The 17,492-nt window shown below is 34.4% G+C and overlaps 1 protein-coding gene across 2 annotated transcripts; it reads right to left on the reverse strand.

Moving 5' to 3' along the window:
- Nucleotides 1–4,324: 4,324 nt before the first annotated feature.
- Nucleotides 4,325–9,641, reverse strand: LOC132274507 (serine/threonine-protein kinase CDG1-like). 2 transcript variants are annotated; one of them, XM_059775794.1, is made up of 6 exons: nucleotides 9,419–9,641; nucleotides 8,531–8,754; nucleotides 8,278–8,422; nucleotides 7,640–7,770; nucleotides 7,405–7,531; nucleotides 4,325–4,852 (listed from the first exon to the last, which is right to left on the reverse strand). In XM_059775794.1, the coding sequence occupies exons 2-6, from the start codon at nucleotides 8,744–8,746 to the stop codon at nucleotides 4,500–4,502; spliced, it is 972 nt and encodes a 323-aa protein (XP_059631777.1). In that variant the 5' UTR covers nucleotides 8,747–8,754; nucleotides 9,419–9,641; the 3' UTR covers nucleotides 4,325–4,499. The 2 variants fall into 2 exon arrangements, with proteins under 2 accessions (XP_059631777.1, XP_059631776.1); XM_059775793.1 differs by having other exon boundaries at nucleotides 4,325–4,855; nucleotides 9,419–9,640.
- Between the last annotated feature and the right edge of the window lie 7,851 nt (nucleotides 9,642–17,492).

Here is a 17,492-nt window from a genome sequence, read left to right on the forward strand (position 1 = left end):
TTTTGGAGCCTCTCCTTTTTGGTTTTGGAGTAGTCTTTCACGAAGATTGATTTTATGAAGTTTTAGGTGATGTTTGGATGTTTTTAATTTGGTCTGGACTGTGTGGTGAGCATACTGGGGTTCTTAATACTAATTTTAAGTGTGGTTAAAGCCTCTTGTTGCATAATTTATGTCTCTACACTAAAGGATGGACAGTATAAAACTATACAATTTAACATACTGTTAACGGACGGGTGGAACTGAACTATTCTGGAAAAATTCTAGGACTACTCAGAATGATTAAGAAGTTAATTTTAGGTGTTAATAGGACTTGAATTGATCAAGGTTTACCCCTAAATTAATGGAACAAACCGTATAAAATTTATACATTTTTTTTTTATACGGCTAATGGATGGAAGAAAACTTAAATTGCCTAAGTTTTATTTTAGCAATCCGGTGGGATCTAGTATGGTTATAAATCTTATTTTTGGTTGCATGCTAGGGTCAGTTAGTTATCAAGTTTACTCTAGGCATACCTTGGATGTTAACTGCTGAAATGCTAATTTTGTTTTGCAATACATGGATTTAAGCTGGGATTGTAACTGCAGTAATATTAAGCACTATTATGCAAATACTTGGGTTACCTAAATTGTTAAACTGATACTTGGGTCTTGTCAATCTAATTGGGTGATGGCCTGGAATTAATTGAAGAATTAATTATGTATTCTCTTTCAATTAACTGGATGGATGCTGGACTTTAATTTGATGAACTATTAAACTTAGTCTCGTTAAGTTATGTGAATGGATTCTGGATTGGATGTTGATGAATGGTTTAAATTCTGCATTTATTAACTACTTGGATTAGGTGGATACTGTTTGATGTACTGCTTAAAATGTTGCATCTTTTACGAATCATATGCATGGTATGTACCGGTATGGGACGGTGACATACGAAGGGACGAATTAGATCACAACGTTAATTCCAACCCATTCATACATACGGAATGGATTAACTAAAACAGTTAAATCCTACATGGTTTCATGCCCTGTCAACTGAAACAGTTGAACGACATATTGGATGGTTGTTTATATTTTCTGTTAATAGGAAGGATAGGAATTTAATTAAAACATTTAAATCCTAATTTTATGTCGTGTCATGGCAACGAACAGTTGAGCGGCACTACATTGGTTTGGATGGGAATTTATATCTATAAATTATGGTACTGCGATATGAGTTTGATTCTCAGGATCGTTGGTTAGGGTGCATATATGCAGTGGATGCGTAACTGGCTATAGTAGGTTGAGGTATACCCTGTTAGGTCCAGGTACTCATGCCCACCTTTGGGTCCGTTTTCGCATGATGACTTCTATTCAGGTTGAGACCCCTATTGTAGTCCAGTGAATGTCCTTAGTGTGGATATATATATACTTATGGACTAAATAGGTATTATGAGGTATCTAGGGTGTATCTGCGTATCGGTTCTCTGTATAGATTGCAGTTAGATTAGAACTTGTTCGTGGGCCTGACCCACTATTATTTTTTAGATAATGGACGGTTCCAGGTTGTAGAGCTTGTTCGTGCTGAGCAGAGACGGTTACTCATTCTTCTGACGATGTAGGAGTTTTCTTCATGGTTTAGCATTGGGTTCTTCAGTTGTTATTTTTCCAGTGTTGGAGTTTATTAGGGGTCCATCAGATGGATTCCCGAGTTGTATTAAAAATGGAGAAGTCGGATGTATCAGAATAATTCTTTATTTATAAAATTTATTCTGAGGTTTCAGTTTTTGGGATTATCTTTCTAGTTTCTTTTCAGCAAATTTTATTTATTCCTGTTTATCCTAATTGTATTCTGTGTTCATTTATTACTAATTGGTTTGATATCCTCGGGTAGTCGGGCGTGGGCCTGGCCAACCCGCATCTGGAAATCCAGGGGTATCACAAGGCACCACTGTCACCTACCCAACTAGCATCTTGAAAAGTGAAATTGACAGCATCTTCATCACAAATAACAAGTATGTCTTCAGAAGTGGCTACAACAGTTTCTTGATTTTCTACCTTTTTGTCTCGTTTTTCTTTTTATTATTCCTTCTTTAATTTTCTGCAATCCTTTTTCATGTGGCCCATCTTCTTAATGATAGCACTGAATGTCCTTCTTGTTCTTGGACTTGCTCCTTGACTTGCCATAATTATTGTGACCTTTACTCTGACTTCTACCCCGCTACTCTGTAACAAGAGCCACTGATTGTGTGGATGAAGAACCTTAAGGCTTTCCTTATTATTTCTTCATTTAATAGGTTACAATTAACCACACTTATTGAAACAATCCCATCTGGGGCTGAGTACCTTAGAGATACTACAAGTGTCTTCCCAACTGTCTAGTAAAGAACTGAGAAGTGACAAGGCCCGCAACTCATCATAAAGAGGAAACTTCATAGAATAAATCTGATTAACAATGTTCTGCAAATCATTCAAGTGCTCTACAATTTGAATCCACTCTTTGTACTTTAGGTTCATAAGTTTCCTCATTAGGAAAGCTTTATTTGCAGCAGTTTTTATCTCTTATAGCTTCTCTAATTTCTCCCAAAAAGAGTGTGTAAAGGTCTCATTAGATATGTGATGGTAAACACTATCATTCACCCATTGGCGTATATACCTAACAACCTGTCTGTTCAACAAATCTCAATCTAATTTATTTGTATCCGCTGGCTTTGCCAATTCACCTTGAAATAGGAGCATGATACTTTTTACAATAAAGAAGATTATCCATTTTTCCTTTCCACAATTGCCAATTGCTACCAATCAAACTGATCATTCTACTCATGTTAACCTCCATGTCTGCACAAACCAAATTTGCCGACTAAGGCTCTGATACCACTTTGTTGGGGAAAAATATATATAATAGGGCAATGTAACAAACACAATACCAAAGCCAAATATGAAATACACAAAACTGAAACTTTTCCCTCACTGTGCAAACTTCTAAGATTAACAAATATAGAGCAATAAATAAAATCAATCACACAATAAACACTAGAATATACGTGGAAACACCCTCAAATTGAAGGGTGAAAAAAATCATGGGCCAACTTTGAAAAATAATTCTACTACGAAAAATAATGGGGTTACAAGTATACTTCTCTAGCTCAAGTAGAGGCTTACAAATAAGATATTCTTCAAGGGAAATCAAAACCCTCGCATAATCTATATGATCTCACCGGTGTATAGCAGAACGTGAACAGAGGTGAACGGAAAACCTGACCGAAGAGGATGATCGTCTCAACGCCAGCAACCTCCCCCTAAACCTAAACCTTGATCGGGATTTGATAGGCCACTGACAAGGACGGATCCAGAAATACATAATGGGGTGGACTAATCTATTCTGGGGTGGATTAGTACTCTAGTAAATTATTATTATTATTATTATTATTATTATTATTATTTTGGGTAGACTCAAGCCCACTCCTAAATCCGCCTTTGGCCAACGATTTGTGCGAGTTGTGGGCTATTGGTCTTCCACAATTTCTCACTCTTCTCCCATGATGAAGAAACCCCAAATCAGTTTTCATGCCTCTCTTCAGTCCCATCACCAAAATTAATATTTTAAACTAAAAGCACAATGCGGAGTGGTATAGGACATGGCTGCAGAAACGATTGAAAGCCACAATATCTGATCAAAATCTGGAATTTGAGAGAAAAAAATTTCATATATGGATTGCTCCACGTTTTGCAAGGATCTTTCCCACTGGAAGCAGTTGAACCGTTTAATTTCCCTGTTTGATTATTACCCAATAAACCCACTAGACCAAAGAACTCTAAACACCAATTCAAAAATAAAATAAATATCATTAAACCTTTGTTTCAATTCAAAATTCATACTCACACCATGCTTATAAAAGTTGCAAATGTGCCCGAATTAACACCGAATCTGACATGATTGGCTATACTTGTCATTTGTTATTATTTTTTAAAAATTATTTAAGTAGATTAGTTGAGCAAAAACATGTTAGATAAAATTATTTTGGTCTCCCTATCATTTACTCTTAAATAAAATTAAGTTTATTACTAGTTTATTCTTTTGTTGTCTTCTAAGTACCATAAAAATAATAATAACAAAATCTGTAAATAAGAAATCAAATCAAAATCTGTAATCAAATTTTCTGTACTATTTTGGTAGGACTTTTTTTTCGGCTTATTAATTTTTAAAGAACCGAAAATCAGAATACTATACACAAACTTATCTGGTTTTCAGTTTTTTAAAAACCTATAAATAAATAAAGTGGACAACTACTATACTTTTAATGAATAATTTAGAAGGAAAACAGTACATAAATATCAGTCACTCATATAGGGAAAGAAAAATTAGATTCAAGTAGGTAAATATAACATAAAGCTTGTTGAAATGAAAAGAGTTTTCCAGTATCAAGACATTAGAGCTTGGAGAACAGTATATTACTGTAACAAGGTAACTGAATTTTCTAGCAATAGAGAACACCTTCATTATTCACCTACAGAGCATCATATTAATAAACCCGGTGACCGTGACGACAAACAGCATGTAACCTCGCCAAGGTTTGAACAACTTCCTTCATTGATGGACGTACGCCATTGCCTTCCACACTGCGCATTGCCAGATCAGTAATTTTATATCCATCGTGTTGACTAAACCCCAAATCTTCTTCAAAGCTTTTGTGCACGAGAGAGAACTTCTTTGAGAGGGCAAAGCAGCCAAATAATGATTTCTTGGGCTTGTTCAAATTGTATTGCGCTTCAGCCCAATAGTGTACAGGTTTCTTCATCTCAGAGGGTCTTTTGGATATGAGCTCCAAAAGCACAGTGCCAAACGAGAAGATGTCGTGTACCTTCCACCATTTACCTGCTGAAGGGTTTTTTTTTTTAATAACGAAAAAAATATATATATCACACAACTGAAAATATGCCAAAACACAAAAAGCTAGTAGAAGCTAAAAAACAAAGCAACTACAACATAAATTATAATAAATAAATAAATGAATGGCTACAATCACCCAATCAAGGTAGTTTTTCATGCAAAAGATACAATCGTACAGTAAGAGTACCATTTGAAGGTTCTCATCTTTCTAGAAACTAAAATCAATTCATTCAAAATATGTAAAATCTAGCAAGAATGGAATTGACACTGACAATAACATAAAAATCATAACAACGATATCAATAACAACAATAAACATATAAATCATATACAATTGGAAGAATGATCACTTCATACATTCCTTATTCTCTACTGAAAAAATAATTGTCAATTCTCTTGTTCATACCAAATAGCAAGTGTTCTAATTTACTTTAGCTGCTGTTTGATAAGTAACAAAAACTTCAGGGCTAAGTTATACTAGGAATTTAATTTGATGAAATCAAAGTTAAGGATCAACATGCAAATCCAAATTCACTTAAAAAATACCTATCAAAAAACTTGTTAAGTGTGGATTATGACCTTGAAAATTTATATCACTTTCTAAATGGAAACATTTTTCTTAAAGACAACTCACAGTCCATTATCAAAACACTAGATAGATAACCACTGAAAGTTTCCAGTTTTTAGCACTTGGTACTTTGGCAGGGGAGTTACCAAAAGGGCCTCTATATAATAAGTAAGAGAGTTCACAAGAAAAAGCACAAGAGAAAGGAGGAACCACACCTCAAAATCAGATAAAGAGATCAAAAGATTAGAAACTATTATATTACGAAACAAGAAAGTAAAAAATCAGCTTGAAGAAAATTAATTACATAGATATATTTTTCATTAATAAATTAATTACTTCAAATATTCCTCAAAATAGTTAAAATCTCAGAAAAAGACCAAATTGGAGTCAAGTAAACAATCATGTGATGTCGTACTCTAGATTGGAATAAAATGAATTAGACAAACAAAACATGAAGCGCAAACAACCAGAAACAATATGGAATGACACAGTGTCTAGGGTAGGTATACAAGTTTTGGAAGTCCAATGAAAGGGCTACAAACCTCATGCAATTAAGAAAGCTTATGATAAAAACGAAAGTGTTTGCTGTAGTTTTTTGTTTTTTAATTTCTCTGCTCAAAGTCCCAATGTTCAGCAGGACTTCAAATTTTCAAAAAAAATTGCATACAGTTCAATTATTTAGAACTTCTCACATCAAGAGAAGTTCGAATCACTGTAGTCCTTCCAATTGAAGCATCTGACTGTAGAGGGTTCAATTTATCTCTAATAGTGAATTAGTTAGGTTATATTGGTTATCTTAGTTTCTTTTACTTGATCTTTAAAAGGATTTTAAACTTGGGTGGACCGCCCCCAAATCCCAACTCTTTCATATATTAATAGACACAAAATAGTCAGATATCCAAACCAAATTATACAAATCAATTCAGCCTATGTTCATCTTTGGCCCGGATAAAACTTGGGGGCCCACCGCCCACCAAATATTTTATTTCGACTTCTACAAGGTATATTTATATATGCACATGAATTTAATTATACTAATATGGACCTCCAAAAAATAATGTGGAGATATATGGAAATTAAAATTTTATTCAAGTATTTTTCAGAAGGGACCGTTCTAGCTCTGTTAGATTTGAAGATCCTTTCATCCGTAAGATAGATAGCATAAGTGGTCCTATGAACTATTTGATACTCCATTAGAGGTAAAATAATCTTTACATATTTATTGTATATGATCTCCAATATGTGGATTTGCTTTCGATACGTTCATTGGATAGGCTCTCGAACTTTATGGAAGTATTACATTGAGATGAAAATGTCAAGGTCAAAGAATATTCTTGTATGCAATAAGTAAGTTGCACCCAGAATGAAGAAGACCATCTTTTATTAGAGCAAAAATACAACCACCATCTCTCTCTCAACCAAGGGGCTCTCTCTTTCTCTTGCTTAACATCATCAATAATTTTTCCTTTTTTTCCACCTCTCTTCCACAATCAACAGCAAATGACCTTTCATAGCCAAAATGAATTGAAATTAATTACTTATTTTGAGATTTTACAATTCCTTTGCACCATCAAGTCACTTCGATCTTCACCACTATGATTCATACATGTTTGCAACACGAGAAATTTTGATACTATGTCATATTCATAAAGCGAACCACATAACAATAGTATGATATTAGGATTAGAGTTTTTTGAACACAAGTTTCCTCCCACAATAAGCACCATGGATTCCCAAAAAAACAAGAGAGGTCAAGGACGCTTTTATGAGTAATCATAATGATTTACTCATCTGTTTGGGTTGATATTTTCACTTGACATTCCTCGTTTGCCCACAATTTATTTACCATTGTATAGTAGATGGAAAAAGAAAAGAAAAAAAGCACTCGCAATTAAGAAATGCACTGATGACATAGGTAATGAACTCTAGGCTTGGAAAAGATTATAAATACAATATTATGTTGACATACCGAAATTTATAATCATCGGATCAGTATAGCCTGGCGCTCCAAGCACAAACTTATGTGCGATTGGTTGCACATCACCAAAAAGCCCACCAACTAGCATACAAAAGTCGAATAGTACCGGATTGTAATCCTGAGTTTAAGCATAACATAATACCATGTTTAATTCTTATTAAAAAATTCTCCAGAACAAAATTACTGAAAAGCTAAGTGCACTAAGTACATGGACACCAGATCTGACCTGATCAACCATTATATGTGCAGAACTAATATTGCGAACTAGGTATTGTGGTTTATGATGATAATGCAAAAACTCGAGCAGATGTGCAATATCAATTGCCACCTTGATTCTGTGGAGCCAGGAAAAGCCATCTACGTTCACCCAGAAAAACAAAACTCTTTTAGTAAATAGCATACTAATCTATTTTAAAGAAGTTTATCTTAAGTACCAACCATATCCCTGCATGTGATGGCAGCTACACTCTACTAAATGTGGTACGTCCAAACAAGACAAAATTTTAATTACTCAAAGAAATATATTTTCTTAGTCAAAGAAGAAAATAAAGTACACACACAGAGAGAGATAGAGATAGAGATGGAGAGAGAGATTATCCAACAAACTAAACAATGATTTACTAAAATAATCAGTTTAGGAGCAGATTTAAGATTCAGTATAGCAAGCCAAAGTAGTAAATGTTATCACTGAACACTAATATGGAAAATCAGTTGGTCTTGTAATTATAGTTGTCACTTTGTAAGATTCATTTTCCCTCTCTCCCAACATATACTGAAAACATGACGTGCATGCTCAACAGATTGATGTATGATTAGAAAAGTCAAGTTGTAACAGATTAATCAAAGAAAGAAAATATGTAATACCATTATCAATGAGGTTGTGCACTGTATCCACTGGTTTAAGGTCATAAACAACCCCCAACAGACTATCTTCGCAGCAATATCCCAAAAGTTTGACCAGACTCGGATGATGATTTACACTTGACTCCATTAGAAAAATGCATTCTTTCTGGGAAAATTGAAACACAACATTCAACAATGACAGGAACAACATCTATAACCATCAAATTTCAAAATTGAAATTTCAGACACTAAACTAATGAAATACTGTTACTACCGCCAATTGGGAACGGTGTTCATCCCGGCCTACAGCAAATTTTCCTAAATCTTCCCAAATCTTCACAGTCACATCCTGACCTTGCTGAGTCTTTCCTCGATACACTTTGCCGAATTGGGCTTCTCCAATCAGATTTGCTTGGCTAAAATTACTGGTCAAATCATCTAACTCCGCATGGGAGAACTCGATGATATCGTACTCTCTGAGCATTTCCATAGTTGGACCTATCTCATATAAAGTAACGCAGCACACACTGTCAGTACTGTCACATACAGTTAAATTTTCATACGAAACCATGAAAATACATTTGTAAATTAGATCATTTTAAAGTGAAACTACATGAAACAATTTTACATATTTTCTACTTAAATAATCCACAGGTTTAAGGTGGTAAACATTTGTTTATACATTGGATCATTTTTAAGTGACTACAAGAAACAATATAATTTTTCTTTTTCTTTTTCTTTTTCTTTCTTTTCTCGGCATGTGGTGACACCAATAGAGAGCTTGAAAGAATGGGCGTCTAATTTCAACGTCTTGAAATTGGAATTGAAATTGAAGACAATATCAATCAAACTATAAACTATTTTCCCTCTAATTTCAAGATTCGAGACACAGTTTCAATCCTATGAAACATTTTAGAGACATGATTCAGAAAGACGAAAAGCTCAAAGGGAAAATAAAAACCAAATTATACCCTCTCTTTTTGTCCCAAATCAGTACGTCAACTACTATAAGAGAACGAAAATAATGAAACAAGAAAAAAGACAATCGAGAAGCTTAGATGATCAATCAAATCAAGATTCGGAAAATAATAAAAGTCCAGTAACACAAGGCGATCGCAATATACAAATTGAACATATTGAACGAATATCGAACGTTTCTCACCTGTGTGTATATATTGAGGTGAACAAACAACAACGCGAGGGTTCTTCGATTAGGGTTAGGTTTTCCTTCTGCACCTTCTCTCTAAACCAGCTTCAATTAATTTGTAGCTTTAGCAGCCGTCTGTACTAGTGTGTGATATATATAGAGGTGAACAAGCAACAATCTTGGCCAATATCTAAAATAACCGGCCCAGTTCACACACGCCCATGCTACGTCCTGGTTCATGCTACAAATTTTAATTGAGTTTGGACGCAAATTTATGGTGGGAATTTCATAAGCAGAAATGTGTAAAAAATGTTTGGCAACATCTTTCGTTTTAAGAAATTAAGTGCGATGAAAATTTATTTTATAATCTTAATTAAAAAATTTATATAAAAATTATCAAAATAAATTCATTTTTTAAAATAATTAATTAGTAACTTGTTTTAATAATTAAAATTTCAAATATTTTATAAAGCGAAATGTGTTGTCAAGATTACCAAACACAAAAAATAAAAATAAAAGTAAAAAATAAATCAACTTGATTAATGCAATTCAAATAATAAAGTACCTGTAATAACTAATAAAACAAATAATTTTGAATCAGGCTACGAAACAGATTAATTAAAATAAATTAAGATATTTAAAAAAAAGAAAAGGAGTCATTCAAAAGAAAAAATCTATGCAATTCAAAGAAATTACTACCAAAGTTGAAAGAAAACATAATGTATTTATAATAAAATAAAGAATTTTGAACCATACAGCAAAACAGATCAATCAAAATAAATTAAGATAAATTTTAAAAAATAAATGGTGACCTGACATAATTAAACAAACACAAATAATAATAATAATAAATAACATGATTAATGCCATTCAAAGAATAAAACCTAATTAAAAAAAAATTGAAATAATGTACCTGTAATTAAATAAATAATTTTGAACCAGATCAATCAAAATAAAGTCGTTTTAACCTTATAGAATTCCAAGCATAATTTAATTGAATTTCAATTAAACAATTACCTATTTAATTTTAATTAATAATTTGGTGAATTATTTTATTAAATAATTACCTATTTTAATTTAATACGTAACTTGTTTTAGTTATTTTAATAGTTTTATAGAAACTCTTTAATTTTAATTCATTTTATTTATAGAAACTCTTTTATTTTAATTCATTTTATATCAATTAATAAATGTTTTTTTATATTAACAAATTAATAATGAAGAATTCCAAGCATAATATGATTTGTTTTAATCTGTAACTTATATGATTTATTTTAATTAATAACTTATTCTATTATTTTATCTATAAATTATTTGAAACATCGTAACTTGTTTTGGTTGTTTTAATAGTTTATAGAAACTCTTTTATTTTAATTCATTTTATTTATAGAAATTCTTTTATTTTTATTCATTTTATATCGATTAATAAATATTTTTTTATATTAATAAATAAATACTGAATAATTCTAAGCATAATATGATTTATTTTAATTGGTAACTTATAGGATTTATTTTAATTGGTAACTTATTTTATTATTTGGTAAATTATTTTATTCTTTTTATCTATAAATGATTTGAAACATATTGATTGAATTTCAATTAAAAAATTACCTATTTAATTTTAATTGGTAATTTGTTTTATTATTTGGTAAATTACATTATTAAATAATTACATATTTTATTCATTTTATATCAATTAATAAATATTTTTTATATTAATAAATAAATATCGAAGAATTCTACGTATAATAGGATTTATTTTAATTGATAACTTATTTTATTATTTGGTAAATTATTTTATTTTTTTATCTATAAATGATTTGAAATATTGTAACTTGTTTTAGTTATTTTAATAGTTTTATAGAAACTCTTTTATTTTAATTCATTTTATTTATAGAATCTATTTTATTTTAATTCATTTTATTTAAAGAAACTCTTTTAATTTTATTCATTTTATATCAATTATTTTTTTTATATTAATAAATAATTATTGAAGAATTTCATGAATAATAGGAATTATTTTAATTGGTAACTTATAAGATTTATTTTAATTGGTAACCTATTTTATTATTTGGTAAATTATTTTATTATTTTATCTATAAATAATTTGAAACATCTTGATTGAATTTTAATTAAATAATTACCTATTTAATTTTAATTATAAATTTATTTTATGATTTAAAACATATTGACTGAATTTCAATTAAACAATTACCTATTTAATTTTAATTGATAATTTTTTTATTATTTGATAAATTATTTTATTTAATAATTGCCTAACTTTTTTCTTCTTTTTTTTTCGGTAAATAAATTTATTAAAAGGAAAAGCCAAGCTATACAAGGAAGGGCAAAAAGCCCACGACCCAAAGGCTACAACCCAAGAAGGCTACAAACAGCCCAGCCCAGGAACAAAAGAAAACGATGCAACAGCCACCGGGAACAAATACAAGCAGAAACAAAGGCAAAACAAGGCCAACCATCAAGGATCACCATGAAGGCAAACTCCATGCAGTAACAATAGACCTCGCAGACCTCGAATTCTTCAACTTGTAAGACATAAGACGATTCCTCACACTATTGTAAATGAGTTTAGTGACTGCAGCAGTGGAAGCTGATTGATTCAAAGCATGCCGTCTATTTCTCTCATTTCAAATGAAGTAAACTAAAGTTGTAAGGCATAATTTGAAAACATATGCTTCTGAAGCCTTGGTACCATCCGTCCACATTTACATGATCCAATTAGTGATCTCAAATAAGTTATTGTCTCCAACATAGATACCACATAGGTGTTAGAAAACCATCCAAATCTCATAAGCGAACTGGCATTTGAAGAAAATATGATAATGAGTTTCAACTGCAGTAAGACATAACGAGCAATAGTTGGGGACAATTTTCTTTACAAGAGTAGGGCTGTCCCTTGTCTTGAGCCTATGAGACAGAGTGACCCATGTAATGAAGAAGAATCGCGGAATATGCTTAGAAAACCAGACAATCGAGTGCCAAGGGACAACCGGAGATGGAGAAATGAGAGCTCTATAGGTAGTAACAAAATGAAAATTACCCGTAGAGGAAAGAGTCTAAACAACAGAGTCTTGAGATCCAATACTCAGGTCAGGAAGGCACTCAGTAGTCTCAATGGAAGGAACTAATTCTCTAAAGAGCCGAGGAAGTCTCCGTTGCTCATGCCTGATCAATCTCTGGACTTTCACCCAATCTTCCCATTGAGAGCCAGCAATGAGTTTGTGATCAATTCTGGAGTCAAGAGGACCTAACGGGAGCCAGTAGTCATGCCACAAAGAAACATCCTTCCCATTCCCTACCAAGTGCTTGATAAAAGGTCTAACAAAACCTCTCAGATGGAGGAGCATCCTCCAATTCCAGGAACACACCTGAGGGGGCCTCAGAATTTAGAAACTGCGACCCTTGATAAGGTTTTCATGAGCCCATTCGAACCAAATAGATTGACCTTCATCTTTGAACAAGTTCCAGATATGTCTCAGCATGGAGATACGGTTAAGGGCAACTAAGTGAGGTATTCCTATACCCCCAAAGTCTTTAGGCTTGCACACATTCCACCAGGCAACTTGAGCACCAGTAGCTTTCAAATCCACACTAGTCCAAAGGAAGTTCCTTAGCACATTGTTAAGTTGGTTAATAATCATTTTAGGAATGATTGATAGACCACACCAGAAGCTAATCATGTTGAGAAGTATAGATTTTATGAGCTGCAGCCTGCCTGTATACGAAAGGAATCTAGATGTCTAACACTTGATTCTAGCTGTGACTCTTTCAACTAAAATTCTACAATCTATAGCATTGAGTCTCATGGAGTTTAGGGGCATCCCTAAGTATCTGATAGGAAGTCTCCCCAACTCAAAGCCACACAGGTTAATCAATTGATGCTGAATGTCTTTAGGCACATTGGCAGTAAACACTAAGCTCTTAGAGAGATTAGGAAAAAGCCCAGAAAGCTTAGAGAATGTTACAAGGGACTTAGTAATGACAGAGAAGGACTGAACATCACCATGGCAGTAGAACATAAGGTCATCAGCAAACATTAAATGAGATAACTTAGTCTTCTTACACTTCCAGTGGTACAAGAAATTATGATCATTACTTATAGCATGCTGAGTGATAGAAGATAAGACATCCATCGCAATAACAAATAGGTAAGGGGAAAGAGGATCACCTTGCCTCAAGCCTCTAGAACCCTTAAAAAAACCATAGAGTTCACCATTGAGAGAGACTGAAAACCCAGGGCTTGTAATACAGGCTCTGATCCAGTTAACAAAAATAGGAGGAAAGTTAAGGATTAGAAAAGTGTCCAGCAGAAAAGTCCATTTAACAGTATCATAAGCTTTCTTCAAGTCAACCTTCAGTATGCATCTAGGGCTGTTGGAGCTAGAATGATACCCTTTCATCAAATCCTGAGCCAAAAACACACTATCCCCTAATCTTCTACCCTTAATAAAGGTAGTTTGACTTTTGTCCACAAAGTAGGGAAAAACAGGCTTAAGCTTATTAGCCAGTAACTTAGAGATCACTTTATAAATAGTGTTGCAACAAGCAATGGACCTGAAATCATTCATACTGATAGGATTTTGCACCTTGGGGATGAACGTTAAATAAGTAGCATTAATCTCCTTAAGCAAAAGACCAGTAAAGAAGAAATCTTTGACAGCCTTGACAATATCAACACCAATAACAGACCAAGCTTTTTTGTAGAAATAAGCATTATACCCATCAGGCCCCGGAGACTTGTTATTCTTAAGAGAGAAAAAACACTTCATAATTTCATCATTAGTAGGGATGGAGCTTAATTGAGCCATGAAGCTTTCTGGGATAGTCTTCATGCAAACAAGTCTAAGAGCATCCAAACCTGAGTAGCTGCTGGTTTCCCCACCAAAAATGGATTTGAAATAATTGAGAGCCTCCTCCTTAATCATTTGGGCATTTGTAGTAGTAGTACCATTAGAGAGTTGTAAGCTAACAATTTTTTTCTTATTACACCTGTTGTTGAAACTTCATGAAGAAGGTAGTATTACCATCCCCCTCTTTAAGCCAGTTAATTCTAGATTTTTGGATGAAGAAAGATTCCTCAGCTGCTGCAACATCATTGTAGCTCTGGAGTAAATCTTTTTCTCTGGCCCTTAGTAGTTCATCTGAGGGATTAGAATCAAGATTCTTTTGGCAGTTATTAAGAGCATCCTTAGCCTCAAGCACTCTTAGGGAAATATCACTGAAATCTTTAGAGTTTAAGAGCTTGAGTTGTTGTTTCAACATCTTGAGCTTCCTGATCACTTGGAACATAGGGATACCATTGACATTGTTACTCCACACTGTATTAATTGTGGTCAGGAAGTCCTTATGATTCCCAATAAATTGAAAAATCTAAAAGGGCAGTTTCTCCTAAGAGTAGGGCTACCAACCTTGACCACCATTGGGGAATGATCAGAAATCCCATGGGGAATAAACTCACATTCAGAGAGGGGAAAGGTGGTGAGCCATTTGTCATTGGACAAAACTCTATCAAGCTTCTTAGAAATATTAGTAACCCCTGGACTCATATTTGTCCATGTAAACAAAATCCCACTAAACCTCAGGTCACACAACTCAGAGGATTGAATGCAATCATTAAACTCATCAATGGAAGGGGTCCATTTCTGAGAGCCTCCAAAACACTCTGAGGGATGTCTAATAACATTAAAGTTTCCCATGAAAAGCTACGGGGTTTGGGGAATAAAAGTAGCAAGTTAACAAATGTCATTCCACAGACTCATTCTCTGATCAGTACCATTATAAGCATAAATAATAGAGAGGTTGAAGTTTGTATGGTCACTCATAATAGTAACAGAGCAATGAATAGCTTGAGCACTATCACTAACCACCTGAACTTTAATGAGCCTTGGGTCATACACAATCCATATCTTCCCCAGAGTGGAGTGATTATAGTTGTGTAACAACTGCCAAGAGGGAGCAATATTTTCTCAGAACTGTGTTAGTATTGCCTTCTTGGACTTTGTTTTCCAAAATGGCAAGTAACTGGAGCTTAGAGTCAAAGATAAGCTTCCTTATTTCTCTTTGTTTTTCAGGGGAATTAAGGCCCCTGATGTTCCAAGCAGCTATATTAATCATTGGGTGGACTGTATCACCAGGCCAGGAAAGCCTAGGACAGGCATCTCTTGGGTAATATCCCCCTTCTTCGTCTTTTTCTTCTTCATCATATCATCAACCTTGTCTTTCCCCCCATTTGTAACTGTTTTGTTATCCTGTATTGTAGTTGACAAGGCAGTGTCACTGGAGGTGTCACTGGAGATGTGAGAAGATTCAGCCATATCAGTGCTGGAGTTGACTTTATCACAATTTATATCATTCTGTTGAACTTGATTGATGCAGATGAGAGCACTCGTATGTTCCAATGGGATAGGGCAGCCATCTGTAGGAAGTTCACAATCAAATTGAAGGGTGGAGAACTTGTTAGTCTCTAAAAGTGGAAGGGATGGGTTAATGCCCTCAGTAGAAGGAGGAACATCCATTTGGTTGGTTTTAGAAGTAGGAATGGGATCATGTTGTTCAGGGCTATCAGATGAAGAAGTTTTGTTGTTCCTATGGACTACCTTCCATTCAGAGGAGGAAATCACTGGGTTACTACCATTAGGGATCACCTTGGCATGAGAAGGGCCTGGGAGATCTGCCCGTGACCTGTAATTAGTTGAGGAGTGCCCAAAACATTTACAAACTTCACACACCAGGGGTAGCCACTAGTACTCGGCCTCAATGGTGATAAGTTTACCATTCTCTATTTTAATTTGGAAGCTTTCAACTATATGATTAGTAGCATTGATCTCCATACATACTCTAGCATAACTTACTCTAGTCATGGACTCAGTTTGCTCATCAGTAAATAGAGGCTTACCCACAGCACTTGTAATGTAACTTAAGCCTTTGACAATCCAGTACTCATATGGGATATTGAAGAACTTCACCCATAGAGGTATTGTGCTACATGTTTCTTTGTTAAATTCCATCCCTTTTTCCCATTTTTTGAGAATAATTGGCCTTCCCATCATCATCCAAGGCTCATTCACAAGGATATTCTTACATTCATCCTCAGTTGAAAATTTAAAGATGAAAAAGCCTCTGTCATCCCCAAGGAGCTCCTCGAAGCCTATCAGACCCCATAACTTTTGAGCTTGTCTGAGAACCAGAGAGTATGGGAGCTTTTTCTGCAAAAAATATCCCACAAGACTAACCTTCCATTCCTGAGCTCCCTCCTCAGCTAAGTTAGCAGGAAGGTCAACAACAATAGGTGAACCAGCAATTGCAGTGGGGAGCAAAAATTTAAACTTCATTCTGCACTTGTCAGCTACAGAACTATGACCAGTGGTAGCAACTTTTAACCAGCTAGTGTGAGTGTCTCGAGGTCTATCTTCATCAAAAATAGGTTGCTGTGGCAGGTCCAGACCTTTTGGAAGGCTGGCATTTCCATTTTGGTGAAAAGGAAGAAAGTCATCCTGTGAAGGTATGACTTAGGCAGAGGTGTTGACCCCCAAGTTTGACTCCTGACTTGTACCTTGACCTACCTCCAAAGGTGGCGCGTGGACACTCCTCTGAAGTTGGTGCTGAGAAACAATGGTGTTGGCTTTTCTTCCTCCACCTCTACCTCTACCATTAGAGCCTCTACCTCTTCCTCTACTTGGGGTGTGAAGGCTGAAACTCTTACTCCTTAGCACACTAAAAGGATGGGGAGTTGGATTTGGGGCATCCCCAATGTTGATGGGTTGTTTCCCTCTCTGGATTTCAGCTCTGTGGATAAGTGCTACCTCCAGCTCAATAATTCTCTGTCTAGCAATAGCAAGTTCAGTTCTTGCATTAGCAAGCGATTTAGCAAAAGCCTGTTCCAACATCAGCTTTGCTTCAGTAAATACTTTGGCCTCCTCGGTAGCAGCATCCCATTCACCTTCCTCTACTTCTTCATGAATGGTGCCAAGGCCATGTTGGGTAAAAAGATTTGCAGGGGACTGCTTATCAGTAGGGGGAAGGAGAATGTTAGGACAAGTAAGGTGGGAGGGAGGACTGAAGGTGGTGG

The sequence above is a fragment of the Cornus florida genome, unplaced genomic scaffold, assembly GCF_030987335.1.
Source record: "Cornus florida cultivar Cherokee Brave unplaced genomic scaffold, ASM3098733v1 CherokeeBrave_3.0.0_Hap2_Chr09, whole genome shotgun sequence".
Lineage (NCBI taxonomy): Eukaryota > Viridiplantae > Streptophyta > Magnoliopsida > Cornales > Cornaceae > Cornus > Cornus florida.

Bases quoted from the DNA above. Each gene is read 5' to 3' on its own strand.
- LOC132274507 (XM_059775793.1), bottom strand. From the start codon at position 8,746: ATGGAAATGCTCAGAGAGTACGATATCATCGAGTTCTCCCATGCGGAG. The intron at 7,771-8,277 runs GTATTACATATT...GGGTGAACGTAG, and splicing joins GCACAACCTCATTGATAATG to ATGGCTTTTCCTGGCTCCAC. The intron at 4,856-7,404 runs GTATGTCAACAT...AAAACCCTTCAG, and splicing joins TCCGATGATTATAAATTTCG to CAGGTAAATGGTGGAAGGTA.